This window comes from Octopus sinensis, linkage group LG6, assembly GCF_006345805.1.
Source record: "Octopus sinensis linkage group LG6, ASM634580v1, whole genome shotgun sequence".
Taxonomy (NCBI): Eukaryota; Metazoa; Mollusca; class Cephalopoda; order Octopoda; family Octopodidae; genus Octopus; species Octopus sinensis.
Window position 1 is genome coordinate 54,312,568 of NC_043002.1, and position 18,911 is coordinate 54,331,478.

Below are 18,911 nucleotides of genomic sequence, written 5' to 3' on the forward strand. Positions count from 1 at the left end.
TTTATATTTATTATAAAATATATCTCATAATCCTGGAGTCTTGTAAAGTGAGGTATTAGTGTATAATGTGGTACAAAATTACTATTGACAATTACGTTAGATATCTGGAGATTCTAACATGTCATGTATTAGGTTAATTGGATAATGTACCTAATTCCAAACTAAAATGTAATTAATCACTAAGATATTTACATATGTATACCGTTATCATCATTTGAATGTGCACATTCCATGCCTGCATGAGTCGGACAGAGTTTATTGAGTCAGATCTTCTACAACTGGATACCTTTCTGGTTGTCAACCCCACCTGTTTCCAGCCAAGGTAGTAATTCCCCATGGCAAGACATGTTTTTGCAGAATATTGCAAATGAATGACACTGCTTGTATGACAGTGACACTCATTTACAACTCACACGATAACAAGACAAGGAGACACGAACATACACCTATACACACTTATAAATAAATATTTTACATACATGTATATATATACACACAATGAGTTTTTTTCAGTTTCCATCTACCAAATCCACTCAAGACTTTGATCGGCCCATGTTTCTAGTAGATGACACTTGCTCAAGTGCCTCACACTGGGACTGAATCTGAAACCATGTGATTTGAATGTGAGCTTAGTAGTGGTAGTAGTATGTATGTATATATAAGTATATAGGGTGCGGCTGAAGTAATACCCTTTTGTATTTGAGTTTTCTCGTTTCTAATTGAGTTTTTTTTTAATAATAATAATAATGAAATTATTGTATATAGTGCTCAGGTGCATCACAACTTGTCAAAAGTGTAAAAAACATATGCAGTAATGTACAAATGTCTGGAAAGTGAACAGTGTATGAGTCAGATACATGCTTGTGTGTGTATGGAGGGTAGAAAATCAGGTATAGTGTTGGCGGATCTCAGGAAGCATGGAAGTTTTGAACTAACAACTGATGCCGGCTGTTTGTTCCATACTTCAGCAACTCTTAGCGTGAAAAAATGTTTCTGAAAGTCACGGGAGCTGTGCTGTTTTCTGACTTTGTAAACATGTCCACGGGTGTTAGACAGGTGGGGTTTGAAAAGGTGCTCAGAGTAAGATGGTTAATAATTTTATGGGTGTCTGTCAAGTCAGCTGCCAGACGTCAGAGTTTCAATGTATCCATGCCCAGGGAAGTAAGACGTTCAGAATATGGCAAATGCCTGATGGAGGGTATTCTTTTGGTTGCACGTCGCTAAACGGTTTCCAGACAATTAATATCCTGGGCAAGATGGGGGTTCCAGACCAGTGATGCAAATTCCAGGTGAGGCCGCATCATAGCTATATAAAGCCTCAGATAGATAGCCGGAGAGTGGCTTACAAAGGACTTGGTGAGTGATGCCAAGACACCCTCAGCCTTCTTAGCAATTTTAGCAATGTGTTTTGCCCAACGCAAATCGCTGTTGACCATAATGCCCAGGTCACGTTCATAAGAAGACTTTTTGAGATTAGTGTTGTGGAGGGAGTAAGTAGACACTGGGTTTTTCCTCCCAAAATGCATGATGGTACATTTGTCCACAGCCAGCTTGAGTTGCCAGTCCATCCATGATTCACTGCTGCATTGTGTCTAGGTCTGATTGCAATAAAGATCTATAGTGTACAGGATATTTATTTCGAGGTACAGCTTGATGTCATCTGCATATTTCAGCACTGTGGCATTCATTAAGTTGGCATCTATGTCATTAGCATATGCATCAAATAAAAGGGGGCCAAGAACAGATCCCTGTGGTATACCAGATGTCATCTCATAGGGTGAAGAGTGCTGTCCTAGAACTGTGACAACCTCTTTTTGGCCGATAATGAAGGACTTCAACCAGTTATAGAGATCTTTATTTCCTCAAACTTCTGTGATTTTTTTCATTAGTTTATTATTCGTTTCTTTAAGTAATGCAATAAATCTGTATTCAATAAAAATTACTTCATAAACATTTATATAATATACAAGTTTATTAAATGCAAAAGGGTGCTGCTTCTGCTGCACCCTGTATATATATATATATATACACACACACACATACACATGCATGTACATACACACACCTATTGCAAATTGGATCAAGCAGAGTTATGTGCCTTGCTCTAGTAAAATTTGACATTTTCAAGCCTTCCTATACCTCTCAATGTTATAGCCAGTGCACTTCTCAAAAGCCTCTAATAATGGGACTTCTAACAAAAGAACGAGGCTTCAAGGTTTGGTAGGAAGTGAAATAAATAATATTGATTTCTACTGTTGATTCAAGTGTGCAAAGAAGGGTGTAGAACTTGATTGGTACTTTATTTTATCAGCTCTATAAGCATGAAGGACAAATTCAGTGTTGGTGGGATTGATCTTAGAACATAAAGTGATATAACTTTGTGCATTTCTGTAGTTTCCAAATAGGTAATATTTTTAACTGTTCCTAGGTGGTGAGCTCTCAAAATTGTTAGCATGCTGGGTAAAATGCTTAGCAAAATTTTGTCCGTCTTTACATTCTCAGCTCAAATTCTGCCAAGGTCGACTTTGCCTTTCAACCTTTCAGGTTCAATAAAATAAGTACCAGTTGAGCACTGGAGTTGATGTGATCGACTTACCCCTACCCCAAAATTGTTGACCTTGTGCCAAAATTAGAAACCAATATTTTTAACCATTCCCTAGAACAGTTGTGTGTGATGATTAGTTTTGTTGACAGCATAAATTTTCAAACCACACGATGAGCTTCTTTCAGTTGCCATCTACCAAATCCACTCACAAGATTTCGATTTAGTAGAAGACACTTGCCCAAAGTGCCACACAATGGGACTGAACCTGAAACCATGTAGTTGGAAACAAAGCTTCTTTGGCACAGCCATGCCTGCACCTGGGATTGGATGCGAGTTGTCTCACCGGTCTATGACTCAAGTGTTTTACCATCCAGTGCTATGAGTGAATCATCCCCAAAGGACTATATCATAGCAAACAAGCAAAAAAATACATTTAAGTGAGTGCAGTTGATAATGTTTACAACACTAGCTTTTAATTCATAATTGAATTTAATCTTATGTATGTGTTGTTGCATACAAGCAAATGGTTCTTATACTACTTGTATATAGACATAGACTGGTGATTCAGTTCACCCCTGGTTTGATTAAGTTACATGATGTTGACAAACCACAAAAATGGCAAAATATTGATCACTTCTGAATGGGATTGGAGGCAAGTTGTCTTGCCTGTCTATGACTTTCAAGTGTTTTAACACCCTGTGCTAAGAGGGAGTCGTCTCCAAAGTGCTATGCCACAACGAATTTGCAAACAAGCAAACCACTTACATTGAGTATGTGTGGTCAATGATATATATATATATATTAAGGCGGCGAGCTGGCAGAAACGTTAGCACGTCGGTCGAAATGCGTAGCCGTATTTCGTCTGCCGTTACGTCCTGAGTTCAAATTCCGCCGAGGTCGACTTTGCCTTTCATCCTTTCGGGGTCGATTAAATAAGTACCAGTTACCCACTGGGGTCGATGTAATCGACTTAATCCGTTTGTCTGTCCTTGTTTGTCCCCTCTGTGTTTAGCCCTTGTGGGTAGTAAAGAAATAATATATATATATCTCATTCTCATCATTTATATATATATATATATATATATATATATATATATATATGTGTGTGTTGTGTGTGTGTGTGTGTGTGTGTGTGTGTATAGTCAATTCAAATAAACAGATCAAAAACGAAAGAAAAGAAGAAAAACAATGAATGTGAGGACATGCACAAGAAGTATATTAGCTTGACGCTCGGTGAAAGGAGAGAGTTTAATGTTTTGAACATAGTCTTTGTCGGAAAGGAGGAGGGGAAAAGTCCAAAGAAGGAGAAGAAATCACCAACGGGCTATGTGTAGCTATATATATATATATATATAACGGGAAAGTTTACGAAAATAAACAAAAGACGAAGGCAGGTGAAGTACAAACAAACAAATTTATTAGTATAGCACTCAGGAATAGAAATAGAAAAAGTCTTTTACATTTCGAGCCTACGCTCTTCGACAGAAAGATACACAGAAAAAAACAAGGAGAGAAAAAAATGCGTGTAGGAGCTAACGATCTATATGTACACACACATTCACACACAAAGACAACTTTTGTATGATTTGAACTTAAAACATATAGAAACTGTGCATTTCTATAATTGTCTAGCAGTCAGGTAATATTTTTAATTGTTCCTAATGACATTTGTCTGCATTGTTTAGTTTTATTGACACCATAAATTTTCAAACCAAGCTGCTCATAAACACATGTATATATGTTTGACAATCTGAATTTCTTGTGACAAACAGAAGGTGGAGGACGTATAATCAATGAAAACAAAGCGCTAACATCAAAAAAGAATAGATACAGCCCCTACAACACATTTCAGAAGTGTCGTATATGCAAATCATCAGTACACCAATCTGGATCACACTACTGTCAAGGTAATTATCATCATTCATGTATTCCTTTACCCTTGATCCAACCTGTTCCTACCTGAACTTGATACTTGGTGGATTATATATATATATATATATAGCAATAAGAAAATGGAGGGGATCAATAGGTGGTTCATCAACTTTTAGACATTGTATTATGTTAACTTAGTTATTTTGTAATAGTTACTGGTATCCTTATATACTTATATATTAATATATTAATATATTTCAGATGTAAAGAATAATATGTTATACATGTATGTACATTCTTGTATTCGTCAATTTAGTAAATAAATAAATAAGTTAACATAATATAATGTCTAAAAGTTGATGAACCACTTATTGTATTATAAATTATGGTAAAATATTTCTTTACTTTCACCCATTTAGTACACTATGTTATGTAATTGCAATGCAATAAAAAACACTTGTGTATTAATAATTCTACCAGCAGTATATTGAATAGATATTATCCCTTAGTCGGTTGGATTCACAACCTCTAACTTTCTTGGAGTTTTATATATATATATATATATGGACACATAAGAGGTGCAGTAATATCAGAGGAAGGTTACTGGGGAAATAGTTTTTGTGCATGGAAGGTGCACAGGTACAATAAACACTAAAAATATACAGAAAATAAACTCCATCCAATGCCAGCAGGGAAAGCTAGTAGTTGATAGCTTCTGTTGCTTAGGTGACCAAGTCAGCAGTGGAGGTGGATGCTCTGAGAGCATAGCTGCAAAAATAAGAACAGGCTGGGAAAATTCAGAGAGCTCCTATCTCTGTTGGTAACAAAGGGCCTCTGCATCAGAGTGAAAGGCAACTGTATGATGCCTGTGTGCAAACAGCCATGCTACATGGCAGTGAAACATGGGCTGTGACTGCTGAGAACATGCATAGGCTTGAAAGAAATGAACCTAGTATGCTTTGCTAGGTGTGCAATGTCTGTGTGCATGCATGACAGAGTGTAAATGTTTTGATAGAAAAGCTGGGCATAAGAGGCATCAGATGTGGTGTGCAAGAGAGACAACTGTGCTGATATGGTCAAGTGATGCATATGGATGTGAACAACTGTAAAAAAAGGTACTGATTTCTAACAGTGGAGGGAACTTGTGGGAAGAGGTAGACAGGAAGACATGGGATAAAGTGGTGAAGCATGATCTTCGAATGTTGGGCTTCATGGAGGAAATGACAAGTGACCATGACCTTTGGTGATATGCTGTGCTTTAGAAAATGCATCAAGCCAAGTGAAATTATAGTTGTGGCCAATACTGGTGCCACATAAGTGGCACTTGTGCCAGTAACATGTAAAAAGTACCCCTTGAACGTTGGGCCTCATGGAGGTGATAAGTGACTAAGACCTTTGGTGATATGCCTCGGTTGAGAAGACTCATCAAGCTAAGTGAAATCATAGTTGTGGCCAATGTTGGTGTTAAGTAACTGGCACCCATGCTGGTGGCATGCAAAAAGCACCCATTACACTCTTGGAGTAGTTGGCGTTAGGAAGAATGGCATCCAGCTGTAGAAACCATGCCAAATCAGATTGGAATCTGGTGCAGCTTACCAGTTTTCAGTCAAACTGTCTAACCCATGCCAGGCATGGCTATGTGGTAAGAAGCTTACTTCCCAACCACATGGTTCCAGGTTCAGTCCCACTGTGAGACACCTTGGGCAAGTGTCTTCTGCTATAGCCTTAGGCCAACCAAAGCCTTGCATGTGGATGTAGTAGATGGAAACTGAAAGAAACCCATTATACATATGTATATGTATGTGATCTTGTGCCTGCGTTTGTCCCCTCCCAACCACTTGACAACTGATGTTGGTTTGTTTATGTCCCTGTAACTTAGCAGTTCAACAAAAGTGACTGATAGAATAAGTGCCAGGCTTAAAAAGAATAAATACTGAGGTCAATTCGGCTGAAAGTTCTTCAAGGTGGTGCTCCAGCATGGCCACAGTCTAATGATTGAAACAGATAAAAGATATCATCATTATCATCGTTTAACATTCGCCTTCTGTGTTAGCATGGGTGGGATGGTTTCACAAGAGCCAGCCAGGGAGAAGCCTGCACCAGGTTTCTGTGACTGGATTGACAGGATTTTAACAGCCAGATGCCCTTCCTAAAACCAACCACTCAGCAGAGTGAACTTAGTGCTTTTTATGTGGCACAAGCACAGCGAAGTCAGTTTTGGCAAGGTTTTTACAGTTGGATACCATTCCAAGCACTAACCACTTTACGGTGTGGACTGGATGCTTTTAAGTGGCACCTGCACTGGCAGGGTCACCGAGTATTTGCAAGACAAAAAAAAAAGGGAAGGGGCATTGGAAGAGGTGAGCTTATGTTGGATGATGAAAGGTTATAGTGAGACAGAGAGACAGAAACAGGTGTCTTGCTTGGAGGAAGTTCAAGGTTACCTTGTTGGAGAGAGAGATCGATCAGGAATGAAGGCAGAAATAGGTGAGCTACCGCAAAGGAAACACATGGTTACCTAACCTTAGGGAAGTGCAAGAGAGTGAGAGAGAGAGTAGGAGACAGCAGGATAGAGACGGTGGCAAAATGCTGGGCATACTCACAAGGCGCGGGGATTGGAATATAAACGGGATGGTTGAATAAAGGAAGAGAGAGATATAGATGGTGCCAAGTGCCAGGGCATACTCTTGAGGTTCGAATACCATAATTTAAGTAGCAGGATATTGCGAAGGAAGTGTGATGAAAGAGTGCAGGGGAGGGGGAGTGAATGGCGAAAACCTGAGTGTATATAGTCTGTGGGGGCTACCGGATAACAATGATACAGAGAACAGGACCATGAGGACAGGATTGGGGAGTGAGAGCTAGGCATAGTGTATGAAGGAGGAAACGTGAGGAAGAGTTGTAGATTGGTTTGTTGGGGTAGGGTGAGCGAAAAGTTTTCTTGTTATGTGTAGGTGAAACACACAGACCAGCAGATAGCAATAATACAGAGACACAGGGTGTGTGGGTGGAACACACAGGTTGGGCTAGCGGAGAGCAGTGAAACAGTGGCACAGGGCCAAGAGGACAAGATTGGGGAGTGGGAGGTAAGCATAGTGCATGAAGTGGAAATGTGAGGAAGAGAAGAGATGTAGTTTGGTTTGTTGTGGTTCATTTTGAGGCGAGTTATCTCACCTGGTCTGTGACATTTTGGTTTTCTTTAACACTCATTTTGTGTAGGGAGGTTTCCCAGATGTTATCCCATAGCAAACTTGGCTTATAAACAAAACACATACACTGTGCACATGTGATTGATAATATTTACATTACTAGAGCTTCTTTTGATATGTAATTTAATATGTGTGTGTGTATTGGAATTTTTTTTATCATTTACCCAAAAGGAAAAGCAATGCCCATGACCCTTTGTAGAGCTTCGAAGACTAGTGAAGAGGGGTGGGAAGGTATACTTCACCAGATACCTAGTCCAAATACCTGCAACAGAATGGACTCTGCTAAAGCCATCCAAGGACCAAATAGTGATGGTAACCAAGCAATGGGTTAAGTCTAAAACCCAAGTAGACTATGGTAGGATTTAAACACAGAATGACAGGAGCTGGAACAAATATTGCAAGGTATCCCATCTGATATCTAACAATTTTTCCAGTCCCTGTCCTAGGATTTTGCTTTATTTATTGACCATGGAAGGCTGAAAGAAAAAGTTGACATCAGTGGGATTTGAACTCAGAACACAGTGAGTCAAAATAAATACCACAGCTCATTTTGTTTATTATATGAAAGATTCTGCCAACTTGTTACCTAGAAAAGTGTTTAAATTGAATTAATTTATCGATGACTTTGAAATACAAATTAGCATTGGTATGAAGTCTGAGAATATTGACACAATTTTTTTGAAGTCTTATACTGCAGTATACTAAAGTATTACACTACATCACTACTCTACATCTCTTCTGCTTGTAGACATAGCTTAGATCCCACATCAAACATGTATCACCCTGGCAGAGTTCATATCTCTCTGTATATTATTAATTACAACTGTGGTTGGCGTTAGGAAGGGCATCCAGCTGTAGAAACATTGCCAGATAAGACCGGAGCCTGGTGCAGCCTTCTGGCTTCCCAGATCCCCGGTCGAACCATCCAACCCATGCTAGCATGGAGAACGGACGTTAAACGATGATGATGATGATGACAGTAACTGAAAAGGCATTTTGCCACCTCCTCCATCTACAATTTGAAACCAGTTTGCGGAATCTAGTTGCAGGACTCTATAATCCTATGAGGGCCTTTTTAGCAGCTTGGGGTGAGGATTGAGCCCCCAATTTTGTTATTTGCCAATACATCAGCTCACCTCATATTCCTAAGATATGATAAAGTAAGAGAACTCTTTAAAAATATAAATATTTTGTATGCACAACTCATTATTTACATAACAATGGTACAAGGTTGAAGGCCTGACAATAATTATGAAGGTACCAATACATTATGAATAAATATATGACTGTGTGGTTAAGAAGTTTGCTTGCAATCTTGTGGTTTCATGTTTACTGTTTAAATACACTGATGTTGACCAATTGAAATCTCACAATACCACTTGTTTTAAGACTTTTATTAGGATTTCAATTTAAATATGAACATTCAATTTCAAAGTCATCGATAAATTAATTCAATTTAAACACTGCTCATGCAGTGTTAAAAGGTTAATGCATCAGACAAATTGTTCTGTTATCTTTACATTGGTAACCATGAGCTTTAGCTTACTATATAAGCAATAAAGCTGATGGATATGGCTAGTATATAAAAGTTTAAATATCAAACTGACAGCTACCTTCAGTTTTCACCCCTCTCCTTTCAATTAGTATTTGCAGTTATTGTTTTGGTCCAAGTCCACCTTGATTAAGCAGACTTATTATCCGATATTCTAGATGTGACCATCCCATCTTTATTCAAGCATTTTTGTGTATGTTAGTTAGGTCTATAGTAAAGAATAGTGTACATGGCCTTTATTGGCTCTCCAAATCTTGTGAGTTTGATGTCATTCTGCTCACACTGTTGCAAGGCAATGACTGTAGGAAAGATGTGTTGACAAGTGCAGAGAGGGAATTTCAAAGGTGGGATGGAACGGGACAGTGTTCTGGAGATAGCAGTTTAGTGTGAAATCTGGGGGATATTGGATACAACATGGGTAGTAAGAGAAGGGAAGACAAGAAGTTGAGTATGCTTAAATGGTGGTAACACAAGACCAGCCATCACTGAGGAGCTGAGGCTGTTATAGAAACATCTGGGGGCAAGATTTAATGGAAATTTAGGTGCATTTTCTGGTAGGAGGAGCAACCATATAGAAGCCTTGTTGGTTCATTACTTATCCAGTTGTATTTAACACTGCTCTAATGTTTTCTGTTATTTTCATGCAATATTATTTACCTCTTTTCCCATAACATAATCTTTTATCCTTTTCTTTTGACAGCTTGTGCATACAAGAAAGGTAAGTAGCTACCCCTATTTTATACTTTATGAGCATATAAGCAAATGAATGTGCGTATGTGTGACTATGTGGTATGTTGTTTTGGAGTTCCAAGTCAGCCCTAACTGAGCAGACCTATGAGCAAAAGTATTCTAGCAATAAGCAACTGACCATTTTGTGTAGCTTGGACCATGTTGTTTGCCATGATCTATTTATTTTTAAGACTAGTGTGTGTAGTTCCTGAGAAGTCAATTGCTGTTTTTAGCTGGATGGATGGCCATATTGAGTTTGCCTTGTTTGTTTTAATATTATGCAATGCTATGTTGACTTTCATCCTGCCTAACAAGCTACAGATTTCAGGAAAAATTAAGTGAATATTATCAGATTTGACTTTCTTAGACTCATGAAAAACTCACATCTCTTCATATTTATCTTATCAAATTATTGCAAATCTATTTCTGCTAGCACCAATTCAGCCCTGATCAAGTAGACCTATGATATTATATCTTGATACACTGCCTTCTACTGTAGTAACCTGTTAGTCATAGTTTCTCCTTCCTTTTGCTCTCAGTTGTCTTCGAAACTCAGCAAAACACTTGTGGGCACTGTTCTTTCTCCACTAATTATGCTATACATATTATGTCCCCATCATTTGATATTCATGTTCCATGCTGACATGGGTTGGATATTTTGACAGGATACATCAGGTCCAAGAACTGCAGTATGCTCTGTTTATTTTGGCATGGTTGTCTTTCCTTCTGCTAACCACATTGCAACATATATTGGGTGCTTTCGTCATGCCACCAGCACTAGTGAGGTCACCATATGTACAGATGACAGGCTTGTTTCAGCTTCCATCTACCAAATCCCCTCACAAGGCTTTAGTTGGTCAGAGGCTCCAGTAGAAGACACTTGCCCAAGGTGCTGTACAGTGACTGAATCTGAAATCACATGGCTGGAAAGCATGCATGTGTTTTCCCCAGCTGTCTCTTATAAAAACTGGAGGGAAAGGTAGTATTCAGAGAATGTTACAGAGCCTACAGAACTCATGAAAGGGAGAGAGGAAGGTATCCTCAAATCAGAAACCTGGCCTGAATACTTGCAACAGAGTGAACTCTGCTAAAGGCACCCAAGGCAATCCATGTGAAGAGTTAAGTCTACCATCAAAGCAGACCATTGTTGGATTTGAACTTGGAATGCAAATAGAACAAATACCATAAAGCATCCGGTCCAATGTTCTCACAGTTCCACCAATTCATTGCTATGGACTGCTGCTTTTTCTTTTATAGTCTTGAAAGGATGAAGGGCAAAATTAACCCAGCAAAATTTTAATTCAGAGCAGAAAGATTTGAAAGAAATACTCCAAAGCATTGTCTTTCATGCCAAATTACATTCATTTATATATCTTAGGCATTGCAGAAAATGCCACTGATGTATACTATTTTTTATTTTTTAGTTGTATTTAGTGCTATGGAACAGTGAATGGGTTTTGGCATGACAAAATGCAGCATGGTTTTAATTACCAGTTAAAAATAAATGTGCTTCACTTACACTGCTAATGTTTTTGAAAAAGCTCAAACATCTTATTTCTCTTCCTCTTAAATATAGTATAAAAACAAAAAATATATTGCTGTTGTATATCCTTGGTTATACACGTTCCGATTAGCCAGTCTCAGGTTCACTGCCTTCGTTTCTTGTCTGAAAGAAATCATTGTTTTTATTGTCTTAACACTTCTCACTTTATTTATCTTTCTATTGCAGGAATATGTGCAATGTGTGGTAAGAAAGTTATTGATACCAAAAACTATCGACAAAGCTCAGTGTGAGATCAGTGGGTAATATATATCCAGTTTTCTACAAGCTACTAGAATGAAGATATACCAGCTAACAACACATATTTACTAGAGATAAAATACATTTTCAGATATAAGCAGTTATTTATTCTTGGTCACTTATGTAGTGTATCAATTTCCAAAGGCTCCACAACTTCTTTTTATGCATTGTATGTCTATGTTGGTTCAAAACTTGACTGAAAACATTGTAAATATATATTTCCTTTAGAAGTTTAAAACAATTTAACGGAATGTTAGTGCTCAATTAAATTCAAATTTAAGATATGTTTTGTGAATAAACTCTCAAAAGTAAATCTTGTTTTGTTTTATTTCTGATTTGGCTTCAATTTTGAACGATTTCAGATATCCCTCTTCAATCCTGAGTATACACCTGGTTCTAATATTTTCATTTTAAAAATTGTTCTCTTGGAACATTTTTCAGAATTGTTTTAAACTGCAGAAAGGGATACTAAAACATAGTGTTTCAGATTAAATGGAAAAAAGGATTTCAAAAAATTGTATTTGCTATTTCAGTTGTTAAAAACAGAAATTAAAAATTCTTTCTAAAAAAACAAAAAGTCACATGGGTTACTTAGTCCAATTACTCTGCCTGTTGTTTGTACTGAAGGTTTACTGAACTTATATAAATTACACCATGATGTTATTGTTGATTACCAGAGTCTTCTTGCTAGTGTGTGTGTGTGATGGCTCATGGCGTAGCAGTTGGGGTGTCATGCTCACAATTATAGGTTCAATTCCTGAACCAGGGGATACGTACCTGTGAACAACATTTTTATATTCCAATTTACTCAGCTGAAATGAGCAGGAATCAAGTTCTAATGTAGCCCTCTCTCCCTCTAGCTCTCGTCCTAGACATTCTGCTGAATAAAGAGAGAGAGGGCTGAAAGTATGTCTGTTTGCTTGCAAAACAGTAATGATACAGTATGTTACCAAGTTGTACTTGCTTGTGAAAAATGGCTGTTTTTTTATGGATGCAGGCATGTCTGTGTTGGAGATGTTAGTTTTCTAACTACATGGTTTGGGGTTCAGTCCCATTACATGGCACCTTCAGCAAGTGTCTTCTATTCTAGGTTAACCAAAGCCCATGTGAGTGGATTTGGTAGAAGGAAACTGAAAAAAGTTTGTCTTGTGTTTCTGTCTTTGTCTTGATGTTTTGTGATAGTCATAAATGAATGTCAGTATCATTTATTTTCAATATTCTGTGGAAACACAGTTGACCATGGGGTAATATAAGCTTGACTGGAAACATGTGGAAGATGGCAATAGGAAGAGCATCTGGTTGTAGATAATCTGACTCAAACTATCTGATCCATGCAAGCATGAAAGAGAGAATGTTAGAATGATATCCTTTAACTTGTTTCAGTAATTTGACTGGTTATGCTGGAGCACCACCTTAACCCTTTCGTTACCAAACCGCCCAAAGCTGCCTGAATTTACCTATTCATATTTAAATGAGAATATCAGAGCAAATCTCTTTAGTACATTCATGAAAATACGTATTATACTTCGTAAAGAGTTCAACTACAGTTTTGTACAAAAATCAAAGTGTAATTTTAATTCCGTGAATTTTGGGAGATTTTTTCCTATTGTGTTTTCAAAATTTGTAATTCTGACAAAAAATGGATACGAATTTCATTATATCAAGCAGCGAGTCAGAATTCGAAGGATTTTCTACTGAAGATCTTCATAAATCTAACTCTATGACTGAAAAAAAAAAGCATGTGGTATTTGATAATGAATCTGATGTTTCATTTTCTGAAAGTGAAAACTGAATCCGAGAGCTCCGACAGCAATAAAGAAATGAATTGGTACCTGAATGGAGTGAAAATTTAAAAACTGTTTTTTCGGTAATTTTTCTGGAGAAACTGGACCAAGCCACAGACTTTCCCAGAAGAGTAAAGCCTTAGACTATTTCTTTTTACTTTTTCGAATGAGCCTATTTGAAATCATTACGGCGGAAACGAACCGTTACGCTAAATGTAAACAAAACGAAAGAAAGGATAGTTAGTCATTTCCCATAACCTTAAATGAAATTAAGACTATTGCCATAAATATTATTATGGGTATCAGAAAGTTACCCAGAATAACATTCTATCGTAAAATTTTGTTGTATACCCAATTGAATATTAGCTAATAACCCATTTTCTATAGCGATGTTTGAACAAAATTTTAATAATTTTATATTTTGTTGAATTTACCTGTATCTACCTGCAATTAGAGTCACTTTGTGACAAAAATTATAGTATAGAATTGGTTGAGAACATTTCATTAAATTATCTTCCAAAATTCATGTTAATATATTGATAAATAAAAAGTTATAGTTGTTTAATGAAACCAGACTAAATTTATGATTATGTTAGAAATTAATTGAAACACATAAGGGGTGTATTTTGGTCAGAAATATAGTAATGAAAGGGTTAAAGGATTTTAGTCGAAGAAATTGATCCCAGGATATATTCTTTGTAAGTCTAGTACTTACTCTATTGGTCACTTTTGCTGAACTGATAAGTTACGGGGACATAAACACATCAACATCAGTTGTCAAGCAATAGCAGGGTGGGATAAACACACAAATTCGAGGTCTGATCAATAAATATATAATGAAGCTAAAGCATGCAGAGTGAAGCCGCTTGGCACAGATTGACCTTGGAACTCTGCTGTGCACTAAGTTTTAATGTTGTAGCTCACTTCTGGTGTTTACAACAGTATTTGGAAGGAAGGTGTGTAGTATGCGATTGTCGCATTGATCATGACAGAGGAAGTTGTCATGGTGATACCTGCTTCTTTCAGTTTCCAATGACTAAATCTACTAACAAGGCTTTGGTCATTCCAGGACTACTAGGAGACTGACCCAAGATGCCATGCTGTGGAACTGAACCAGAAACGATGTGGTTGGAAAGTAAACTTATCCACTTGGCTGTGCCTGTAATATAAAATAAATATAAATGTACAATTTTGACTATTTACTTCATCACAAAAATGTCTCCTAAAAGAATATATATATAATCCAAATTATTTACACATATAGCAACTGTAGTTGCTAAGGAGAACTATAAAATAATTTTTTCAGCTTATTGAACTTCAGTATGGGAAAAATTTACAACCTTCTATGTCAAACCACTATTGTTCCTGAAAGTTGTTTTTTATACACTAACAGACTGCTTGAAGCTTACTAACTTCCTACACCTTGATCCTCAGATCTTACCATTACATAATATAATCTGAGAGCAAAAAAAAAATATAGATGCATGTAACAATGATTAAAAAAACACCAAAATATTTACCTTTATGAAGAGCTGGCTCTAATTCTTTACCTTGTACTGGTGTTATGAGTGTGGTGCATGAACTTAATACTATATGTTCAATACACGCACTGAGTTTGATTTGCTTCACTTGTTAAACTTTTTTTTAAAAATAAATAAATAAAAAGCTAATATGTTGCACACACACACACACACACACACACAAAAAAAAAACTAATTACATTTTAATTGATATTGGTTTCAAATTTTGGCTCGAGGCCAGCAATTTCAGAAGAAGGAATAAGTTGATTACATCAATCCCAGTAGTGCTCAACTGCTACTTATTTTATTGACCCTGAAAGGATGAGAGTTGACCTCAGCAGAATTTGAACTCAGAACAGGCAAAATGCCACTAAGCATTTAATCTAGTGTGCAAACTATTCTGCCAGCTTGCTACCTTATTTCACTAATTAATATTAGGAACTTTATCTCATTTCATGAAATCCATCACCAGTGCATAATTATCATCCCCATCACCACTATCAGAGGCTACAGCAAAAGTAGAAGCTACAGAGTTTACTTTTTCTCTATTTCTTTAATAATAAAAACTACCACCTTGGCTATATTAAATATAAAGACTTATGCTCAAGACAGTCAAGAAATGCAGCTGTTTGAAACTTGTCTGAGTAACTTTACATCTTTTAATTTCTCCTGCATCAATATTAGCAGTTGCCATACTTTCTACATCATAAATTAAACTTTTGATTAATATCAGGTGTACTTCTTTATTATAAGGTCACTAAGGAGCATAAGCTTCTGCTGTTTAACAAACTCTTCAAATTTAGCCTCCGCACACAAGGATTTCCCAGAATTATCACACTTTTGTTAAAATCTAAATCCAGGACCTTAACTTTTCATGCTAATCAACTACAAAAGGTGACATCTTTAGCAACAAAGGACTGTAAAATTAGAAACAACTTTTATATGTGTACATTCCTGTAGTGTAATTGTAGGTTTTGGATTAACTGTTAGTCTACTAGCTGGATCAATTAGAATACACTAATTGGCATATAGATAAAAAAAAAATCGTAAAAATGTTTGGACAAATACTACTACCACTTGAAAGAATAACCATGCTATCCTTAGGTAAGCCATTTAAAAAATTTTCTTCCTAGATCAAAAGGATTAAAATGCCAAACAACTCCTGGCACTTACATTACTATTAACACTGACTGTCAAATTCACTATTCCTTTCAGTGCTCCCCAAAGTGCTAAATTTTCCAAAAGCTTCAGCTTATAGATGCTACCAGAACTATTGGAACACTAAGCTGAAGGCCTGCTGATTTCTTTTGTCACACAAACTTCAAAGCCATACCATATATTAAGGTTTCTAAAGCATTGAACTGAACAAATGCAAGCTCCTATAATACCCATATCTTCATGAAACTAACTTTTCTAATGACCTTGAAATCAGCATACCCTTCAATTACTTTGTACTAGACAATTTTTATATAACTGCATCTAGATTTAACATCAACGTCTTTGAATCAAGCTTCAAACTGCATTAACTAGTCCTTTTGTTTAATTACTGAAGAATATATTCAGGCATGGTAACATTCCAATTTTCTCCTGTTCAAATACCATATTATAGATCGACAGTAAATCAATATTTAGGAAAAAGCATAAGCAAAGTGCTTAGGTTGATGACCATTGCCATTGTTTACATCCAGTTTGAATAGAAAAACAGTGTTATTGTTAGTGAAAGAAAATTGGGTGAAGCACAACAAAACTTGCTAGACAATCTGGTCAGCTGGATTATTTACTGCATAAAAAGATCTTTTCTGTATAGGAGAGAGAGAGAGAAACAAAAAAACAATTAACTGAAGCGTTATTGTCAAACCATCGCAGTAAGATGGTTTTCAACTGTAGCTGACACCAGTTCACTTCATTTGAATATCCTAATGTCTTTAGAGTGGCATCACTGCTACAATGTCTCTTCTCCCTTCCCCAAAAGGTCAGACCATTCAATAACTGCCATTTCAAAAGAAATCAGGAATTAAACATTCATAACAATAAAATATTTATATAACTAAATAAAACAATAATGTGAAAGTCACCATGATAAGATTAAAGTTGGGCAAGGGTCAGAGTTGCAAAGAAAGAACAAGAAGGCAATTTTGCAGTTTATGGTTTGCTTATTTATTTGTGAACATGTATAGAGTTTTACATCTGATTTAGTAGTAGATACTATGCTATTCAATCATCTTCAATAGAGGACTATTTAGCAACTGTCAGTGATAGATGAGCAGTAACTGAACCTTGATCGTATCAAGGTTGTCCTCAACAACAACGAAGACAACAACAATGATGCCACACATACTACCACTATCACCACCATTGATTATGGTGGTAGTAGTATAGTAATAGCAGCAACAGCAGTTAAAGCAACTACAATGACAGGAGGTGTTGAAGTGAACAAAAAAAAACCCAAAAGAACTCACTCCAGTTATTGTTATTTGCCATTTCTGCTGTAGTTGTGTCTCCCATAAAATAATAACAATAATAATAATAATAATAGTATTACCAACCATATGCATTTAGAAATCTCTGGGGAAACTAGAGACCACCCAAAACAGCCCAACACTGAAATGGGAAGGACTCCACAAATTCTTGTTATACACATAACATTAAGAAAAATTACAAAATGAACAATTTTTTTTTTGTTTACCAGGATCTCCTTCCTAAATGAATGAATAAGAACCATAATCACAAAGAAAGTATAAGACAATTGCTGAACAATCTTCAAAAAAAAAGTCAGTAAAGAGGGGGATGTCTCAAAGTATGTGACTGTATGTAATGTGTGCGTGTGTATAAAGATGGGAGAAAATGTACTTGATACATGTAGAGTTTATTTATTCATTTGAAGCTGATGATTGAATTTGTCCATCCGTACAAGACAATGAAGTCAAAGTAGTGATGGACCGATTCATCAGCACCATTTCAAACAAATGAATATATAATGTTAGTTCTTTCGGGGGAAAGGGAGGAGACAGACAGGGATAGAACTTGTTGCCAATAGTTGTTTAAACATAAAAATCTAGTTTAGCCTATTTTACATTTTTTTTTTTTTTTTTTGTTTTTAAATTGTGAAGTTCTATTAATGTTTATTCAAAAAAGAGATGGAGCAGGGTTATATGTTTCAAAAGACAAATGTTTAAGACAAGGCATACAAGGCAGCCACTGACCATGATACATATGCCAGTCTTCCTCATAATTTGAGATATGGCAAAACTTTATGAACTAAAATGAAAAATGAAATTCCATATCAAATTGAACATGATTAATGAAAAAAAAAAAAAAAAAGCTGAAATAAGAAATTTAAATATATATTTAATATACACCCATATACATACCATATATTTTTCAATATTTTTTTTCTTGAAAAAGAAAAAGGTCGAGTTTTCAATACTACAACTTAATAACAGCCGGTTTATTTTTTTTAACCTAAGACAATTACTGCTAAGATAAACTATGGAAACAGTTGTAGTAGATGAAAAGTACTGTTATTACAGTAATTATTATTATTATTATTATTATTTATTATTATTCGTATCTATAAGATATTACACAATATCAGGTAACAGCTGATGAAGTATGAAATTCTGAAGAATAAGAAAAAAGAACTGCATGTAAGAGTCAACAAAGAAAACCTTTAATCAGTAATATATATATATATATATATGTGTATATATATATATATATATATACACACACACATACACACACATGTATATATAACTAAGTCCTTTGCTTCAGGAAACGATGTGAATTCTCTAAACAATTTACTGTTTTCCTTTGATTCTGTAAAAGTGGGGGGAGAGGGATTGTTTTTTTTTCTTTTGGTTAAAAAGACATTCAAAGAAAAATCTAAATACATTATT

The 18,911-nt window shown here is 36.0% G+C and overlaps 1 protein-coding gene across 1 annotated transcript in view; it reads left to right on the forward strand.

The window, feature by feature from the left end:
- LOC115212966 (cysteine-rich PDZ-binding protein) overlaps nucleotides 1-12,016 on the forward strand; it is an 18,420-nt gene extending 6,404 nt beyond the window's left edge. The window contains exons 3-5 of the mRNA XM_029781829.2: nucleotides 4,318-4,452; nucleotides 9,879-9,896; nucleotides 11,637-12,016. Of these exons, the coding sequence (XP_029637689.1) occupies nucleotides 4,318-4,452; nucleotides 9,879-9,896; nucleotides 11,637-11,701 (218 nt within the window). The 3' untranslated portion in view covers nucleotides 11,702-12,016. The remainder of the gene's footprint in view (nucleotides 1-4,317; nucleotides 4,453-9,878; nucleotides 9,897-11,636) is intronic.
- Nucleotides 12,017-18,911: the final 6,895 nt, after the last annotated feature.